Source organism: Podarcis bocagei (assembly GCF_964188305.1).
Source record: "Podarcis bocagei genome assembly, chromosome: 10".
Classification (NCBI taxonomy): domain Eukaryota; kingdom Metazoa; phylum Chordata; class Lepidosauria; order Squamata; family Lacertidae; genus Podarcis; species Podarcis bocagei.
In genome coordinates, this window is record NC_138135.1 from 62489689 (window position 1) to 62508639 (window position 18951).

General features: G+C 42.2%; 1 protein-coding gene across 3 annotated transcripts in view; it reads right to left on the minus strand.

Annotated features, from left to right (window-relative positions):
- Positions 1-18951, minus strand: part of GRM8 (glutamate metabotropic receptor 8) — a 551348-nt gene that overhangs the window by 46065 nt on the left and 486332 nt on the right. For all 3 annotated transcript variants that reach the window (XM_081211526.1, XM_081211524.1, XM_081211525.1), the window contains exon 9: positions 14969-15904. In XM_081211526.1, the coding sequence (XP_081067652.1) occupies positions 14969-15904 (936 nt within the window). The remainder of the gene's footprint in view (positions 1-14968; positions 15905-18951) is intronic.

Sequence of the window (18951 nt, forward strand, 5' to 3'; positions counted from 1 at the left end):
GTTTGTCAGAGTAGTGGAGAAAACTACTGACATCTTCCTGCCTCAGTAAGTTACATTAAAATCATTCATTGATTTCTGAGTGGTGGAAAACTTTAGTATCTCTGAGCCTCTTTTCTCCTATAAAAACTGAAATGCTTCCTTTCTTTTGAAAAAAAAAAGAAAGGAAACTAGTACAGTATTCATCTGTTCACTCAAAACAGAGCTGTTTTAGGCACTAATATAATAAATGATATCTTTATTATCTGTTGAATGAACATGATTCATCCACCTGTCAAAACTTGTAAGAATAGGTAATGCAAGGAAATTAAAGTAGTTCTTTTCAGCGAATAGGGATGTACTTTAGACAGTCATCTATCCTCAGCCAATTCTGGTGCAGCCTGCCATTGTAACTTAATTTTACCCAGAGGTTCATAAAACATCTGCTTTAATCATGCGGCCAATTTCATTCTTTACACTACAGAATGGCAACCATCATGACATTAAGGAAAACTCTGTTTCCAGAAGCTCCGAAGTTTTAATGCCTTGCTGTAGAAGTGCGGAGCCAAAGGTTATATATTGGACAGTCTGTTTTTTGTAGAAATGTTCCATTTCTAATTTCAGCAGCCTTCGTGACATTTGCTTATATGCTGGGGATATGCTGTTTGATGGCTTGGGGGCTTGACCTCCTTCCCCCTATAACCAGATGATTGCAAAGTTCTGCACTGCTTGAATTGGGTTCCTTTTCTTGTTGCAAGAGGTGTAGCGAAAGACGGCATAGCCATGACTTGACAAAACAAGGAAATGGAAAAAGTAGCTGAACAATGCTCTGCAGGAATGTTTACTGATGTTTACTGATGATGATTTAGATGGCTTGTGAAACAAACTCACATATATTTCATTTATGAACACTCAGTGAGTCCCATTGCCAGAAACTACCATAAATAAAGATGGTGCAGAAACAGAAACAGAAAGAATTCAATACTGGGTTCCTCAGCTTTTAATCTTATTCCCCATGCTGTTTAACATTTACATGAAACTGCTGAGTGGGGTTGTCTGGAGTTTTGGAGTATGTTGTCAGCAATATTTTTATGACACACAGCTCTACTTCTCCTTTAGACCTGCAGGTATGGCAGAGGGTGTGCTAGACCAGGCATGGCCAAACTTGGCCCTCTAGATGTTTTGGGACTACAACTCCCATCATCCCTAGCTAACAGGACCAGTGGTAAGGGATGATGGGAACTTGCCTCAGTAATGGACTTGATGATAGCCAATAAACTGAAGATCATTTCAGGTAAGATTGAGGCATGGTGAGAGCGTGGTTCCATAGGCGGTTGGATGAGAGGTTTGCAGTAGCTTGCAGGTACTCTCACATCAATTGTCATTTGAGGCTCAGGTGGCTTGGTGGAACAGTTGTGCCTCTATTTGGACAGGAATAGCCTGCCTTCTGTTGTGGATTTCTGCAATGCATTATACATGGGGCTGCCTCTGAAGATGGCTTGGAAACATCAGCTGGTGCAGAATTCAGTGGCCAGCTTCTCACTGGGGCAAGATGGTTACAGCACATAACACCAATCCTGGCCCAACTGAATTTGCTCCCAATTAGTTTCCAGGCCTAATCCAAAGTGCTGGCTTTGACTTGTAAGCCTTAAACAGCCCAACACCTCAAGTACTGCCTCTCCTCATATGAACCAACCCAGACCCCACATCTGAAGCACTTCTTCATGTACCCGGTCGGCAAGAGGTCCAGAAGTTGACAACAAGAAAATGGGCCTTTTCTGCAGTGGCTCCTCATTTGTGGAATGCTCTCCCCAGGAAGGCTCACCTTACGCCTTCATGACATATCTTTAGGCACCAGGCAAAAACATTCCCCTTTTGCCAGGTCTTTGGCTAATTAAGCCTTTTAAACTATGGGGGAGGTAATTGTTTTGCTTGTTATTAGGTCACATATTTTTCTGTTTCTACATTGTAAACTGCCTTGTGATCCTCAGATGAATGGCGGTATAGAAATATAATAAATAAATAAAAATATTATAGAAAAAGGAGAGCTTTCTACTTTGCTATGTGTAGGAGGTTGAACACCAGCAAGTGGCACCTATAATCATTTTAACTTCCATGTATACATCCATATGTATACATCCATACAACTGTAGTGATTTTGTATAGGTAGCTAGATGGGTTTTAACTCTAGAGTCAACTTGCAACTTGCACAGGGGTTACATTCCAGGGATTGCATGTAAACCTGAAATTATGTATAGTCAGAACAACATCGAAACCACATCCCTACCTTTCAGAACCTAGCACACCATGTAGGTCTTGCCCTCCATACAAAGGAAGAGAGCTTTTAGGAAGTGGCGCTGTGGTCTAAACCACTGAGCCTTGGGCTTGCCGATCAAAAGGTCGGCGGTTCAAATCCCTGTGATGGGATTAGTGCCCATTGTTTGGTCCCAGCTCCTGCCAACCTAGCAGTTCAAAAGCACGCCAAAAAGTGCAAGTAGATTAATAGGTACCACTCCGGCGGGAAGGTAAATGGCGTTTCTGTGCACTGCTCTGGTGTTGGTGTTCCATTGCGCCAGAAGTGGCTTAGTCATATTGGCCACATGACCCGGAAAAACTGTCTGCAGAGTGGACAAACGCCGGCTCCCTCAGCCTGTAAAGCAAGATGAGTGCCACAACCCCAGATTCATTCATGACTGGACTTAACTGTCAGGGGTCCCTTTACCTTTACCTTGCTTTCAGAGTTCTGGAGGTTCTTGTGAGATCTTGGCTGGCCCCATTAGATCTTCCAATGGTCTCCCCAGAGCCCGGAAAGCAAGTCTGAGAGCTTTCATGTTCTTTCCATGAAGGAAAAACCTGGGACAGAAGTAACTTTTAAGCTCTCCACCTTACGTGCATCTAAATTGTGTGGATGCAGCTGGCCAGCCCCCAATCACATAAAGCTGTGATCATGCAAGTTAAATGCACACAAGTTACAAGCCAACTGTATTATATTGGTCTATTCTATTTTACAATGTATTTTATCCTGCCCTGAGATGACTTGTGAGGAGGGGTGGGGTAAAAATCCTACACATAAAGAAGTAAAACATCTTTATTTTATTTGTATCATTTAGGGACAGAGAGATTTTACTTGCAGAAGACAGCTACTTAGTATCCTATAGAATGATGGTGATGAATAACAGCTGCTGCAGTGATTGTGAAGAATAGTGTGCACAGTGGCATTTTATTTTATTTTTCAAGTATACTAATTTTGCCATGAACTTCCCCTTTATTTATTGCAAGTTTTCTTTTGAAGAGTGTATGCAAATATTATAGAGATTCTAAGATGAACTGTAAACAAGTCTTGCAGACTTGTAAGAAGTGCTTCATTTAATTCCTTTTGCCATTTCCTTATCAGGGCATTGTTACGTGTATAAATTCCTTTTAGCATATTTTATGGTGCGTTAACATCATATAACATTTTCCTTTAGATGTTTTATATCAATGCGGAGAACTCAAATAGCCTTGCTAAGAAGAATCATTATAAATTATGGTATGTTTTTGTCAGGTACCTTAGAAAACAAGCAACGTATATAAAACTAAATAGCATTAAATATTGGCAGTTCAGTCTCCCAAAAAGATATTTCTTTATGGGAGTGCAGATACATAATTATATTTCTGAAAGTACGTTCTTTATTAGATGAGGCAAGTAACAATTCCACTTGATTCGCTCCCTGCTCCAGCGAGACATCTAAATTACAGTGTGAATGTGAAGGAACAGTAACATTGTAAGAAGAAATTTATATGTAAGAATGTTGTTCTGTTGTAAAAACAATGGTTTGTAACTAGCTAATTAAATGAGATGGAAAGACCTGCATGTGGAAACAAAGCCTGGAAGATACAGTGTATGGGGTTTTTTCAGTTGGCAGTCTCCCAAGAAACAGCTAGGCTGATACAGTTCAGAAGTGACCATGTGTCTCATAAAATGTACTGTTATGATAGCCAGCAGTAGCCTTTATATGGGTTGATAGACTTCAACAAGTCAAGCTCTGATAGATCCTTTGGTGAACCTTCTGTTTAAACCTATTGGTCCTCTGTTATGGTCCAAAGAGATGCGAAGTCTTTAAACAGAACCTTGTGATTGTTTAGAGAGTCCTGCTAAAGAGACACAATCCAAAATATTACAAGACTGTGGGAGAACGTGAGAAGATGTTGAAAAGAGATTATCATCAAGGGGCCGAGGAAGAGATTCAGAAGAGGCTAAAGGCAGACTTGATTAGAGTCTGAAGGTGACAACAGGGACAACCAAAGGAAGCTGTCCAGAGTCTGAGTGAGGCTGAGAGCTGGGAGAAACTTGTGGCAAAAGGCGGTGGTCCAAGCTGAAGAAGAAGCCAAAACACAAGAGATGAGGCTAAAGTTGAGATAGTCTGCAGGGAGAAAGAACCTTCAGCTGCAGTCCATTAAAAACAGCTTCTCCATATGAACCAGGAAGTGACCTATCCAGACAATGGAATGACTCTTTTTTTCTTATCTCTGCAGCTGCTTTCTCCTGGGTGACACATATGTCATTGGGCAGTGGAATGCACATGCACACTCCATCAGTTTCCCTTCCTCCGACCCAGCCGCTCTGTGCAGATGCTATTGAACTGCAGCTTCCATAGTCCTTGACCATTGTTCATATTGGCTAGCACTGTATGGAACTGGAGACCAACATGTGCCTTATCATATGACAGAAATTCTTAAGCATGCCAAATACATCTGGTTAAGAAATGGCAGACAATGCATGGCTCATTTGGATGGGAAAGTAAGGTTTCTTTTTGGAGAAGAGATATGAATTTGAATACCTTTAATTGTGCCAGTATTACTTAAATAATGTGTCTGGTTTACTTAGTTGTATCATAACAGAATTATGTATTGCAGTTTTAGGGTGTTGTTGTTTGTTTGTTTTTGTTTTCATTTTTGTTTTTTTTTAATAAAATTTTTTTATTGGTTTTACAGAATTTTAAAGAACAAACAAACACTTAAAAAGACATACAAACACGTATAATTTCATAACATTTTTTCATAAACCTCTTTTCTGAGACTCCCCCATACCCCCCCTTTCTGCATCCCAATGTCCATAATTTTATAGCAACTCCCAATTGTTGCTTTCCAACCTCTGTCATCTTAGTCATCTCTGTATTCTGACCTTATATCACTGTATCCCTTTGTTCCTAAAAACCACAACACTCTAACATTCTTCAAGTTTATAATAGTCCTTAAGATAACTTTTGAATTTTCTCCATTCTTCTTCCGCCGTCTCTTTTCCTTGGTCACGGATTCTGCCTGTCATCTCGGCCAAAGTCATATAGTCCATCACTTTCATCTGCCATTCTTCCAGAGTGGGTAGATCTTGTGTCTTCCAATACTTTGCGATGAGTATTCTTGCTGCTGTTGTAGCATACATAAAAAAAGTTCTATCCCTCTTTAACACCAATTGGCCGACAATGCCCAAGAGAAAGGCCTCTGGTTTTTTAGGGAAAGTACATTTAAGTACCTTTTTCATTTCATTATAGATCATTTCCCAGAAAGCCTTAATCTTCGGGCACGTCCACCAAAGGTGATAGAAGGTACCTTCAGTCTCTTTACATTTCCAACATTTGTTATCGGGCAAATGATAAATTTTTGCCAGCTTGACTGGGGTCATGTACCACCTATAGACCATTTTCATAATGTTTTCCTTTAAGGCATTACATGCCGTGAATTTAATACTGGTGTTCCATAACCATTCCCAGTCAGCTGACATAATGTTATGTCCGACATCCTGCGCCCACTTAATCATAACAGATTTAACTGTTTCATCCTGTGTATTCCATTTCAGCAGCAAGTTATACATTCTTGATAAATTCTTGGTATTGGGTTCTAACAGTTCAGTCTCTAGTTTTGATTTTCCCACCTGAAAGCCAATTTTCCTGTCCTGTTTGAAAAACTCCATTATTTGATGATATTGAAACCAATTTTGTACTTTATGTTTCATTTTCTCATGACTTTGTAATTTCAGTTTATCTCCCTCCTGTTCCAAAATTTCCCAATACTTCGGCCATGTTTTTGTTTTCATTTTTGTTGCCTGTATGTTTTTTGTTGTTAATGAAAACATTCCAACCTAAAAATAGCCTTGCCAGAGCATAGCCAACCAGTTGTATATACATGAGCATGACTTACTAAATTTTCCTCATTTAAAAGAACAATTAACTGGACACATGTTTGAACTCTTGTGTTGAGAGCCACAAAGCTGTGTGCGAACAGATTTTTATTTATAGCAGACAGCTCAAAGAAAATCTGAATTGCAAAATCATTGAATTAGCATTTTGATTTAGAGGTTGTTTTCCTTCTTTTTTTTTTAAAAAAAGTGAAATTCTTAATATGCTGCAAAAAATCTAACCCCTCAGATTTAACGTAAATCTACATCACTCCAGCCGGAATTGCAGAGTATCTTATCTGTTGAATGTGGAAAGAATGATATAACCTGTCTTATCTCCAAAGGTTCAGGAGACATTACACTTTTAGGAAGACACTGGCTGCTTAAATTGTGAAAACTCAGAGCACTGGTGGTTGATCCTTATGTTGGTGACAGATAACATTGCACGAAAGATCAACCCACAAAATCTCCAGCCAAATAAAAAAATGTGTGTCTATTTCTTGGGCCCTTAGTGTGGTGACATCTACCCTTTGGGCTCTGGGGATAGTATCCTTGTCAGGTCTTTCCCCCCACTTCCAGGTTTCCAGGGCTGTGAATGCGTTGTCACGTGTGAATTGAACACACATAAATAGGGGGGAGATGCTTGTACTTATTGTGATAGACACATAACTGAAAAAGTAGTGACTGCTTGCACATTTAAGCCAAAGTCTGAATGTTAACCCAGATAAAGCATCACACATATACATGCCCTAAACCAAAGGTAAGGAGCCTTCTGAAGACCAAGAAGACCTTTGCAGACAACCTTTTGGGGTCCACATACACGAGGTGGGCAAAGCAAGAGACAAAAAATAGTAGCAATGGATGTGGCTCTTGCCTTTGTACAGGAGAGTCCATTCTTAGCATGTGTAAGTGAGAAATGTATATACACCCCCCCACACACATAAATCTATCAATCCTTCAAGCACACAAGAGGCACTATCATGGTTAAGGACAAACTGCAGCCCTGCCAAAGTACTTGAGGAGACAGCAGAGAAAGTCTCACAGAGTTTCATAGAATTGGAGAGTTGGAAGGGACCGTTGGAAGGGATCATCTAGTCCAATCCCTTGCAATGCAAGAATATGCAGCTGTCCCATACAGGGACTGATTCTGCAACCTTGGTGTTATCACCTCCACGCTCTAACCAATTGAGCTATCCAGGCTGGTGAGTGGTGTGGCCTTAGGAAGGGGTGTGTCCTTGGGAGAATCTGAGGGCCAGACAGAAAGGATTTGAAGGCCACATTCAGTCTCCTAGATGGAAGTTACCCAGCCCTGTCCTTCAACAATATAGGTTTGGCAATGAAAATAGTCCTTTAAAAGCAACACAAAGAGAAACTGGCCTGGCCTCAGGAGGATTTGGGGTGGGAAAGGGGGTGTGGTGCTTTGAAAGTATCTGGATCCCCTTACTAGATGACATATAATCCTGTTCTTTTGTGGGTGGTGACAGAAGGCTGGATGGCAGAAAAATCTCCAGGCACACAATAATCACAGCATGTGTAAATGAAAAGGCAGCCTAGAAATGAATTGGATGTTTGTCCAAGATCACCTTTTGTCAACAATACACTTGTTTAACTCCTGTTTGCTTCCCTGGAACTTGCACAGTAGATGTTTCCATTAGATTTTAACCTCTGCTAGCAAAAATTTTCCGGATCAAATGGAAATAAATGCACTCGGGGCTCCTGCTGTGAGGGAAATATATGCATGAACACATCTGCTTTGAAAGTCACCTGTGGACTTACAGTCTGAATGCTCTCCTCCCTATATCTGTCCTAATCTTAACAGCCAGGATTCCTCTGCTGTGCCTAAGATACATTAAAGATTTCCCCTGACATACTTCCCATGGACTGAGACAAACTAAACTGGACACAGTTATTAGTTCTTCTCCACATAGCTACCAGCAAGAGTCAAACACTTATCCCATTGCTTTATGCAGGTGTGGAGACCTCGTAAGTAGAAGTCAACAGGTTGTGTCAGAAGCCACGACTTGACCTCAGAAATTAGCATTTCATCGTCTGGAAAAAGCTTGCCCTTCAAAAATATCTTCATGGTTGGAAAGAGGTGGAAGTCTGATGGTGTGAGAATAAGGGGTGTGAAGAAGGATTTCATAGCCACAGGACCATGCTTCCACCTGAGAAACACGTGAGTTGTGAACCAGGGTGTTATCCTGCAAGAGGCAGACACCTTTGGTCAGCATACCATGCCTCTCGGTTTTGATGGCCTTCCACAATTTCTGCAGCAGTGAAGTGTAGTATGTCCCGATAATTGTGGTACCCACTGCCAGGAAATCCATCATCACTACCCTGTGCTGGTCCCAAAAGACCAGCCCACCGGTGGTTGGACACGTGACTACTTTGGAGGTGGTGAGAGAGAGTGCTTCCATTGTCTGAACTGGGATTTAGTCTCTGGGTCATAATGATGTACCCATGTTTCATCCTGAGTAATTAATCTGGCATCATGGTTTTCATGACGCATGGCCAAATGAGCCCATGAGCATGTGACGCGTTCCTGCTTCTGGAAAGGCATCAGCAGCCAGAGAACCCACTGCCTGTACACCTTTCCTGTGTGCAAATGGTCATGGATGATTTTTTTTACAGAGCCCACACTGATCTTGGTGAATGGTTATGCAGTGATCCTTGAGAATGGTGGTCTCCACTTGCCAGATGGTGTCTTCATCAATGGAGGACTGTGGTCGCCCAGGAATGGGAGCCATTCCACTGAAGTTCGACCACACTTGAACTGATGATGCCAGTAGTTGACTACATCATATGATGGGGCATCCTCCTCATAAGTCCCTTTCATCTCATTGAACATCTCCCATGGTGTGTGCCCTTTCAAGTACGGGAACCTTATGACTGCTCTGCATTCAACTAGTTCCATTATCAGACGTTACTCCACGTTAGCACCCGTAACAGAGAAACTGTTAGGAGTTCAGAGCTACAAATTACCACGTTACCTATGGAGAGATGTATAATTATACATGTGCAATTTCATCCTTCTACGATAAGGCCTCTCCTCCTTCCAGAGGGGATGTGTTGTGGGCGGGAGATGACTCCCGCATCATGCAGGGGACGTTATGCCCCCTGCCCCATCCACATGGCTGGCGCGCCACGCCTCCTGGTTGAGTGCCCAATTGGGCGGCTTGGTAGGGGCGTGGTTTGCTGCTCAAGACGCAGCCGTGCCAGCCATTCAAACCATTTGCTCACCTTCTCGTCGCAAGTCACCCACCCACCACTCCCTTAGGGCTTAGGGCTTAGCTTTTCTCTTGACCTTGCTATGGACCTATGGTTGGCATGGTAGGAGTTTTTCCAACTGGCATTAGGCCTTTTGGTTTTTTCGCCTACCTCATAGCAATCGTCACAACTTTCTTGGTATTGGTGGGTAGGTTAGGCATTGGAATGTGTTCGTGGTGTGTGGAAGGGCTAGGTGTGGCCATTGCCTACCCCTTCACTTTTGGGTATTCCGTTAAAGGAATCCGGCGGTCGTGAATCCTGTCTGATGCCGGGGGGGGGATGGTCGTGACCCTCGGTGACATCAGGGGAGAGCTTATAGTTGTATTAGCATCAACAGGCTCCCCCTACTGGTGGTTAACCCCCACTTCAGACTCACCCCTCTTTGAGTGGGTGGAGTCAAATCTTTCGTGGTCCAATGCCTAAGCCAATACCTTCTCACTTGCTGTAATCAATAAAGTTGTGGCCTTTTCTTGCCCATTAACCTTATATTCTGTATCAACATGTCTTTATTCCACCAAGCGGGGGTTGGGTCCTCGAACCACAACCAGATGTTGGTCAGGGGAAATCTTTAATGAACAACCCTCGTACATGACTACCTTTAGGGTTCGGTTCTTTATTAAAAAATAATAGCCTTTCACTTCACATATAAGAACACACCATCCTCATGCAATGGAAGGTCACATATCTTTGTTTCATGGCAAACTGGGCAAGCATGGTCCACTTAGCATCTTTTAAGAGGTACAAAGGTACAGAAGCTTTACCCATCTCAGTGGCGTAGCGTGGGTTGTCAGCACCCAGGGCAAGGCAAGTAATTTGCGCCCCCTAACCCGTGGATTTGCACCCCCTAACCCGTGGATTTGCGCCCCCTAACCCTAACCCCCAGATGTTGTGCCCGGTGCGGCCGGCCCCCCCTGCACCCCACACGCTACGCCACTGACCCATCTGCAGCAGTGAAGAAAATAACATGCTGATGATTGCTTCTTTCCTTGGAGGGATTTATGCCAGGCCAGAATTGGTGCCTGCTGTGCTCAAATCCACTGTAGCTTGGTTTATAAGAAAAGTGTCTTATCTACAGGTACCTGCTGTATAATTTATCAGTACCAGGTTCTTTGATTCATTTTTTGATACCTGTTTTTTTGGGTTCTTTCCTAATAGAAAAAAGTATCACTTGGAAGAGGGATGGCATGCAAGAGGGCGAAGTGACACGTGTCTGTGTGTAAATAGATGCAATTTGTATCTGAATGCTGCGGCAAGGCTTTTCAAGAGAGTCGCCCTTGAAAGAGGGATGCCTTTTGGGCTGTCTCAGGTGGCAAAAGGTCTGGATTTGGGGTGCTCCGTTCAGTTGTAAGGCTTTATCCCAACCCAGGGGATAATCAAGGCAGCATAATGTAGTAATTGATGTGCTGGACTAGGACTTGAGATCAGGGTTCAAATACCCAGTCAGTCATGGAGCCCAAAGGGTGACATTGAGCCAGTCCACACTCTCCCAGTCTGACCCACCCCACAATGTTGTTCTGAGGATAAAACAGAGAGTAGTAGAACCCTGTATGCCACCTTGAGCTCATTGGAAGAAAAGGGGATATAAATGTAATAAAGAAAACAATAAGTAATATTTGAAGTCTCATGGATTTCTATAGGAATGCTAAACTTAGCTCCTTCTCCCTGACATCAACAGTCCTTAAATAGCACTTTACTTGGCTAGATCATGTTCATTCTTAGGGTGTAGCTTCATTTTAGGTTTATCCTTCATTGCGGCAGAACAAATGAGTGAGACTACTGTAGAAAGGTGAAGCTTATATTTACTGTTCTGTCCACTTTTTCCTTTGGTGCCTGTACACAACTTTCAAGTGGCCCCTAGAAGGGAAATATCCCTCAGATTGAAAAAGCTCCCTTGCCCCTGAACCAGAGGGTCTAATTAAAAATAACTGGGTGCAATAAAGTGATTTTAAAAGCCTCCTAAAGGTGGAAAAGGATGGGGTTAGATGACACACACCTCATTTTTTTTCTACTTCAGACTACAACTGAAAAGCCTCTCCCTTTTGTCCTCATCAGCTACGTTTTGGGGAATGCTGAGAATGGTCCTCAGAAACCAATCAATGGCCTTAAACAGAAACATGGGAATATCAGCAGTAGATGGCATGAAAAACTGCTAGTGTGGATAATCCTTTATCGATTGTCGAGTTGTATTGCTTTTGATTTAACTGACTAGACACCTTCTCCGATATCAGATGCAGGTAGGATCCCACAGGTTATCTTAACGTCTCTGTTAGCATCTGGAATGGAAGCATTCAGCATGTTGCCTATTTTACATACCTCCGTTGGATGAAAAGTAATAGAGTGAGACAATAACAGAACACTGCTCAACCCCGCCTCTCGCGATTACATCTGTAAATGTTTGTTGTCAATTGAGCAAGACAAGAAATGGCAGTTATAGCTGGAGCCAGGCTAGGGTTGCTGTCAGATTTGATTTATTGTTGTTCTGCTCTAGTGTGGACAAGTATCCTAGCTCCTCCTCATGTCAATTTATATTCCATTTAATTTCTGTCTGGTAAAGAAATTAAACGTGGTTGGATGTACAGAGGAAGCTTAACTCGGACTACTGCATGCAAAAGGTGTAACAAACAACCCCTCATCAGCTTCACTTATACAGTGAAATAACTTCTCTAGATTTGCTGCAGTTGGCAAGAGGTGAATCACCTTGTCTATATCACTACTCTTTTTTATAGTCTTGGTAAAGGGGCAAGATTGTGTGTAATTAGCAGCCAAAATATATAGACTGAAAAGAACTGAACTTCTTTATACCGTATTTTCGCTCTATAGGACGCACGTTTTCCCCTCCAAAAATTAAGGGGAAATGTGTGTGCATCCTATTGAGCGAATGCAGGCTCCTTGGCTTCAGCAATAGCAACGTGAAGCCTCCGAAGCACAGAGGGAACGCTCTCTCTGCACTCCGGAGGCTTCGTGTTGCTTTCACTGAAGCCTGGAGAGCGAGAGGGGTCGGTGTGCACTGACCCCTCTCACTCTCCAGGCTTCAGGGATAGCCACTGGAAGCCTCCAGAGTGCAGCGGGAGCTCCCGCTGCGCTCCGGAGGCTTTGGGTTCCTTTTGCTGAAGCCGGGAGAGCAAGACTCAGCAAGGCTTCAGCAGAGAGGGAGAGCTGCGCAGCGCCCCTTCAGTGAAGCGGGAGGAGAAATGGAAGGGGCTCTGTTTCTCCTGCCACTTCACTGAAGGGGCGCTGAGCAGAGAGGGGGAGATTTATTTTTTTCTTGTTCTCCCCCTCGAAAATAAGGTGTGTCCTATGGTCAGGTGCATCCTATAGAGCGAAAAATACGGTAAATTATAACCCCCACTTTTACATTCCCTTCCTTATGCCCGTGTGTTTGTGTGCTAATTTAGGATTATACATCATACCGATGAAGTGGGCTTTATGCCATAATACTTCGCTAAAATGAGATCCAACATAGCACATACAGGCACCTGCTCATGCAATTGGTTTTCTCCTTTCTTGCCTCCCCTCTGCAGCCCAAAGATACAAACCAAAATATTATTTTAACTACTGCAAGATGATTTTCCAAATGATTCACACCTTTCGCAGGATTTTGCTCTCAGTCACAGAAGCAGCTTGCCAGGTGGGGAAGAGCTGGCACCTCGGAGGTTGGATTGCTATCGATTTCAAGGAAGGAGAGGGGAAGAGTTGAGGTGCAAAGGCACCAGCAGAATCAATCCAGCACTCCTGCCACTGTGTTTGCACTGTGCCAACCTCTCCACTTCCTGACCAAGTCCTTCCCAGTAAGCAACAACAATCTACTTGATGGTAAGCTACGACAGTGGCTCCAGGCCAACTGGTCAGCTGCTTCTGTGTCTGTGGAAGTTGGAGACATGGAGTATTGCCACCCCTGGCCCTATAAGTCATGTGAAATGGCATTGTGGTGCCCATGTGATTTTTCTGGAATATAGCCATAAGGGAGGCAGTAAAAAATGTGCTCCAATAATGTGAACAAAAATTACTCAGAGTTGCACATTATTTCCCACATGGAATCTGTGTCTACTAGAGTTATGGAAGAAGTTGCATCTGCTTCTATTGAACACTAAGGACTGCTGTTCAGTCCTGCCAGCAGATTATTAAGAGTTTGCACTGAAACCAGAAATATCGGCTAACACACAGTCAACAAATTCACTCCTCCAAAGTTACATCACTTTGCTTGAGCTAAATACACTCAAGCGCTGGGAACCTAACCTACAAACTAGGCTCAACGTTCTGACACCACCATTTTTTTTTCTTTGCTGGCAATGATCCTTGTCAAAATGCTTCTCATTTCATTCCCACTATTTTCATTCCTTGTTGTGAATGGAAATTGTTTGAAACCTTTAAAGAATCACCATGAAACATTGATTCATTGTTATGATATCACACTCTTCCTGTCTCCCCCTTTCCGAGTTTGAAACACACCATTTGAGAAACAAATTTCTCACCATTTGAGAAACAACCAACAGTGCCCAGAATACATTTTCAAAAGTGAAGTTTCTGTCAAGATCAACCTAAGCTGTACTAGGAGACAACATTGTTGATTGCTCACTGCTAAAACTGAAAGAATCAGGAAAAGCCTAGAGCATGCTCTTGATAAACTTGCTGAACAAAAGACATGCCAATCTGAGTCAAACAGTTACAAAGAGAAATTATTCTCTCACGCACAAACTGCAGGGACTTGGGGTCATCCAGTGAAGCGGAGTGGATTTAGGTTCAGACCAAGCAAGAATAAAATATCTTCACACAATGCATAATTGAATTCATTACCATAAGAAGTGGAGGTATCAATGATTTAGAGCTGTTATTTTTTTTAAAGGGCTTGGTAATTTCATGCAGAATAGACCTATCAGTGGATTTCAGCCACCATTGCTAAATTGAGACTTCATGTTTAAAGAAGCTATGCCTCTGAGTACCATATGCTGGGAGAAACATAGATGGTTATAATTCTGATGATTCCATTTTTAAGAAATCTGCATAAGCCAAATTTAAGTGGGTCAACATAATACACACATATACACACACTATATTTTTTAGACAGTATATTTTATGCAATATACACGGAAGTGGTTTTTTTCGGGTATCTGCATCGGGGAGAAAATTCTATTTCTACTATTGCAAGAAAGGACTGGGTTCTGAACATGCTGCGCCAAGCTGTATCATTTCAACAACTTCATATAAATATTCAGAATGTGGATAATTTCCAGTCTTTTTAAAACCACCTTTAAATCATCCATTTTTAAAAGTAGATTCTTTCATTCTAATGAATTATTTCCCCAAACTTAGAAATACCTAGGTGCTCCATCCACCAAAGTGCTGCAAAGAAGAAAGATGATAATTTGGTGATATCAACAACAACAATGCCTTTTTAATGATCAAATTACACAAAGTTGCTCTTAAAGCATTTTCCTTCTCTAAAAATGTACCAGTCAGAGTTTACTCTGCCGAAGTAGATTCAATTGTCAGCACAGGACATCTATGAGTTGACAGAAACGTGCAACTGAACAACAAGAAAAATATGAATGAAGACAGGTCACTGCCACTCACCTTTTCTGCTGACTGTGCAGTTCCAAAAAAGATTGGAATAAAAGCTAACCAAATGATACAGGTGGTGTACATAGTAAATCCAATTGGTTTCGCTTCATTGAAAGTCTCTGGAACGCCTCTTGTTTTGATGGCATAAACAGTGCATGTTACCATTAAGAGAATACTGTATCCAAGGGAACAAATGAGAGATAGATCAGAGATGTCACATTTGAGAACCCCACGAGCATTTTCAGGATCCAGAGTCCTCTGCTCTCCATAGTCCACGATGATATGTGGAGGATCGACACCAAACCAGATGAAGACTCCAAGAAGCTGCATGGAGATGAGGCTGAAGGTGATCACCAGCTGGGAAGCCGGGCTGATGAACTTTGGAGCGGTGACCGATTTTTTCCCTTGCTCAAATATTCGATGGATTCGGTTTGTTTTGGTGAGCAAAGCTGCGTAACTGAAGCACATGCCGAGTCCGAGGAAGATCCGCCGCAAAGAGCAGATGGCAGTGTCTGGACTCGCAATCATTAAAAAAGTGATGGAGTAACAGAGGAAAATCCCAGTCAAGAGGACATAGCTGAGTTCGCGACCCGAGGCCCGGACAATTGGCGTGTCGTTGTGACGAACAAACGTCACGATGACAAAGGTGGTTGCGATGATCCCGAAGATTGCTATGAAGACAGGCACAATAGCCCATGGGGAATGCCATTCCAGTTTGATGATGGGGATCGGCTGGCAGTCGGTGCGGTTGGCATTTGGCCTCTTATCGAATGCACACATCTCACAGGTGACCTCGTCCACTTGGTAATGGTAGCCTTCGCAGCGCTCGCAATGCCAGCAGCAAGGCACTCCCTTGACCATTTTCTTCCTTTCTCCCGGCTTGCAGGGCAAACTACAGACCGATGTGGGATGAGTTCTCTCTCTGTTATCCCACTGCATGTCTTCTACCTGTGGTTATATATATTAAAGGGGGAAAATTAATGAGCCTTTCATTTTCTCCCATTTATAATATCCTAATCCTGGTCACAGGTTTGTCATAAATCACCTTTGTGCTGACAGTACAAATGCAGTTTACCTTGATAAGAAACCCGTTTTTCTCTCATATTGACTTTATGAAACTGCTAAATGATTGTGCCCAATAAATCATTTGTGCCACAGGCTTGATGAGTGCCATTAGTTTCTATTTACCTCTTTACTGCTGACCAAATTGACATTTGTAGAACGATTTATCGACTCCAGGCTAGTTTTGAAGCAAGACACCCTATAAAAAGGAATTTATGAGCCAATCACGTGCAAATAGAGTTCTCAAACATTTAATTAGGAAATAATGGCAGGTGGGTATGGAACTAATTTTTGCATTACAGTATAAGGAGAGAGTAAAAATCTTGGTGCACTGACCTGCAAAGAGCAAAAACTATTATGGAATTAATGGGTCTATCTTGATTTTAGAAGTAAAACCATGGAGCAAGAGAGCTTTTTTAAAAAAGAGAGAAATAGCAGCGCTTTTCAACTTTGTTTCAGGCTCTGTCAATCCCAGTACTGCAATCCCTGTTGCAATCCTTCCTGTTTCACTACCTATAGCATTATCCCTTGCTATCCAGTGTCTCAGTCTTTTTAGGCTTGTAAAGAGTTAATCTGTTCATTTAAAAGTACCTTTACGCTGCCCTTTCAAGGAAAATCCTTCCCATGCCAGCTTAACAACAACATTTAGAATATATACAATATAGATCCACATCTGCTGCAAGGGTAGGATAAAACGTGTTCTAGTTTTCATCAGCCCTAGCCAGAATGGCCAATGGTAAGGCATGATGACTGCTGGAGTCTAATATCCACCATATTGGGCCCTATGACTGGAGGGGATATTCAACTGATGGTTCTGCTTGTTAGAATTCCTGCTCCATGATTACAGTCATGGGATTGTTGTCTATCACATGATGGTATATGTTTTGACTCCACAGAGTGGGAAGTGACGGAAACAGGATGTTTGTGTTACTGTGTTCAGTGAAGTGGGACTATTGTCCTTTGTTCTCTTTCTCTTTGCTGCCTGATGCTGGAGAAAGAGGGAGCCATGTCGCAGTGCTCTGTGTGTGTTTATATGTAAATAAAGTAGATTAGGCAAAATTGCTGAGTTGCTGAGGTCTGTTACGCATGATGCGCAAACTCTGCGGATCCCTAAGTGTGCCGGTGTCAGTTGGCATCGGTTGCTGTGATGTTTGGGCTGAAGAAAGCTTTGGAAGCTCCCGAACGATTGACCAGGAGGGAGAGAACATGCCAGTCGGGCGTGTGTCTCTGCCAGGGTCCTACTCGAGTGTAGGGCCGAGCTCCTGACACTGCTGCTGGTGCTAACCTGAGACAGGGCCATCTCAGTGACAGGTCCCCATTTGTGGAATGTCCTCCTTTGTCTCTTTCTCTCATTCTTACCTTTCTGGACAAATTATTTTAAAAAAAATCCTGCCTGAAAGATACAGTCTCTGGGAACCTTGAGATGGTTAGCTGTGAGAGCATGTTTTACATGGGGATGTGAGTTGTGTTGGATTTGTTTAAAAATGTTTAGAAATGTCTTTACTTTATTTTTGTTGTTGTTTTAAATACGTCACTTCTCTGTTTGCCACCTGGGCTCTTTTGGGAGGAAGGGAAGCTTATAAATTTAACAGACATTATAAATAAAACAAAACATCTGGAGGGTTGCAAGTGCTCTATAACCTATTCCATAATCCTTTTTAATGTGCCGTAGTACCATCTCAGACAGCTAGTTGCAAACAAAGGGTAGACCATTTGAAAATGGTTATTCTAAAGGGAAGTAAGAAACACTGGAACCTGGGCAATTCTATTGTTGGGTTGAATGAGAGGGCTGTGGTATTCCTTTAATCTTCTACTAGGCAGTATTTCACAGAATTTCATCCAACTATTGTCATTCCACTTAAAGTAAAGGATGCCTCTCAGAATGTTTGCAGTTGTTAAATACACTTTGAAATGTCCCACAGGTTACAGATTCCGGGGGCAGCAGAGGCAATAAATCCCCATCTCGAGAAGGTCAGTAGTAATGATTCATATAATAGTTTTCATTCCAGTGCCTCTGACAAATAAACTATGTAACGCATAATTCATATTATGACACCCTACTGGTACAAGCGTTGGGAAACATTCTGGGTGAACAAGATTGCTTCTAATTTCTGGAAATAAAGGGTTTCAACAGCCCTAGGCTGTTATGTCACAGAAAGATTAAAGACTAAAATGTGGTGTTTTGAACATCAAAAATGCGTGAATAAAAATAGGAGATATTTAATACCAATGACTGTATTTGGAAAAGGCTGCGTGAACAGTAATTTTTCATGCTCACATTCAATTTGTGTGACTTTATGAAGTCAGAGGCTCATAGGACTTGCATGCTTTCTTTTGCCAACTTTCAACCAAAGCATAAAAGGATTTTACCATTTTTTATGTAATGGGTTTGTTGAAAAGGCTGGCTCGGGGTTTCTTTTTTACATTTGAGAACTGAGTAGATAAGGTTGAATAGTTTTTGTACACAAGTGAGGAGGAGAGGAGATAAAGGGATGCAAGGACTTGTTGTTTTTTTGTTCCTTGTTTTTGCATTGCCCAGTGGTGTACTGGTAAATTTTGAAGTCCAGGAGGTCCTACACACATGCCATGGAGAAACAATTCATAACCTGAGGCCGAATTTATCAGCTGGCAGTCACGGAATAGTGAGCTGGCAAAAGGATGCTGTAGTGGTTTGGCGGGTTGCAATTCAACCTGTTGCAACTACAATCCTATGAATAGTTACCTGGAAGTTAGCGCCATTGAACTTAATGGTGCTTACTTTCAACTGCACACAAGATGCTATAAGACAAAATGATCATCAGGCAATCAAAATGCAGCCCTTAAATTAGAAATGCAAACAACCTTGAAAAGAAGCTCAACCTTTTATCTAACAGCATTTCCTCCTTCTCAGACTTCCTCTATGCTAAACCCTCATGAATAACTGCAAAACTTGG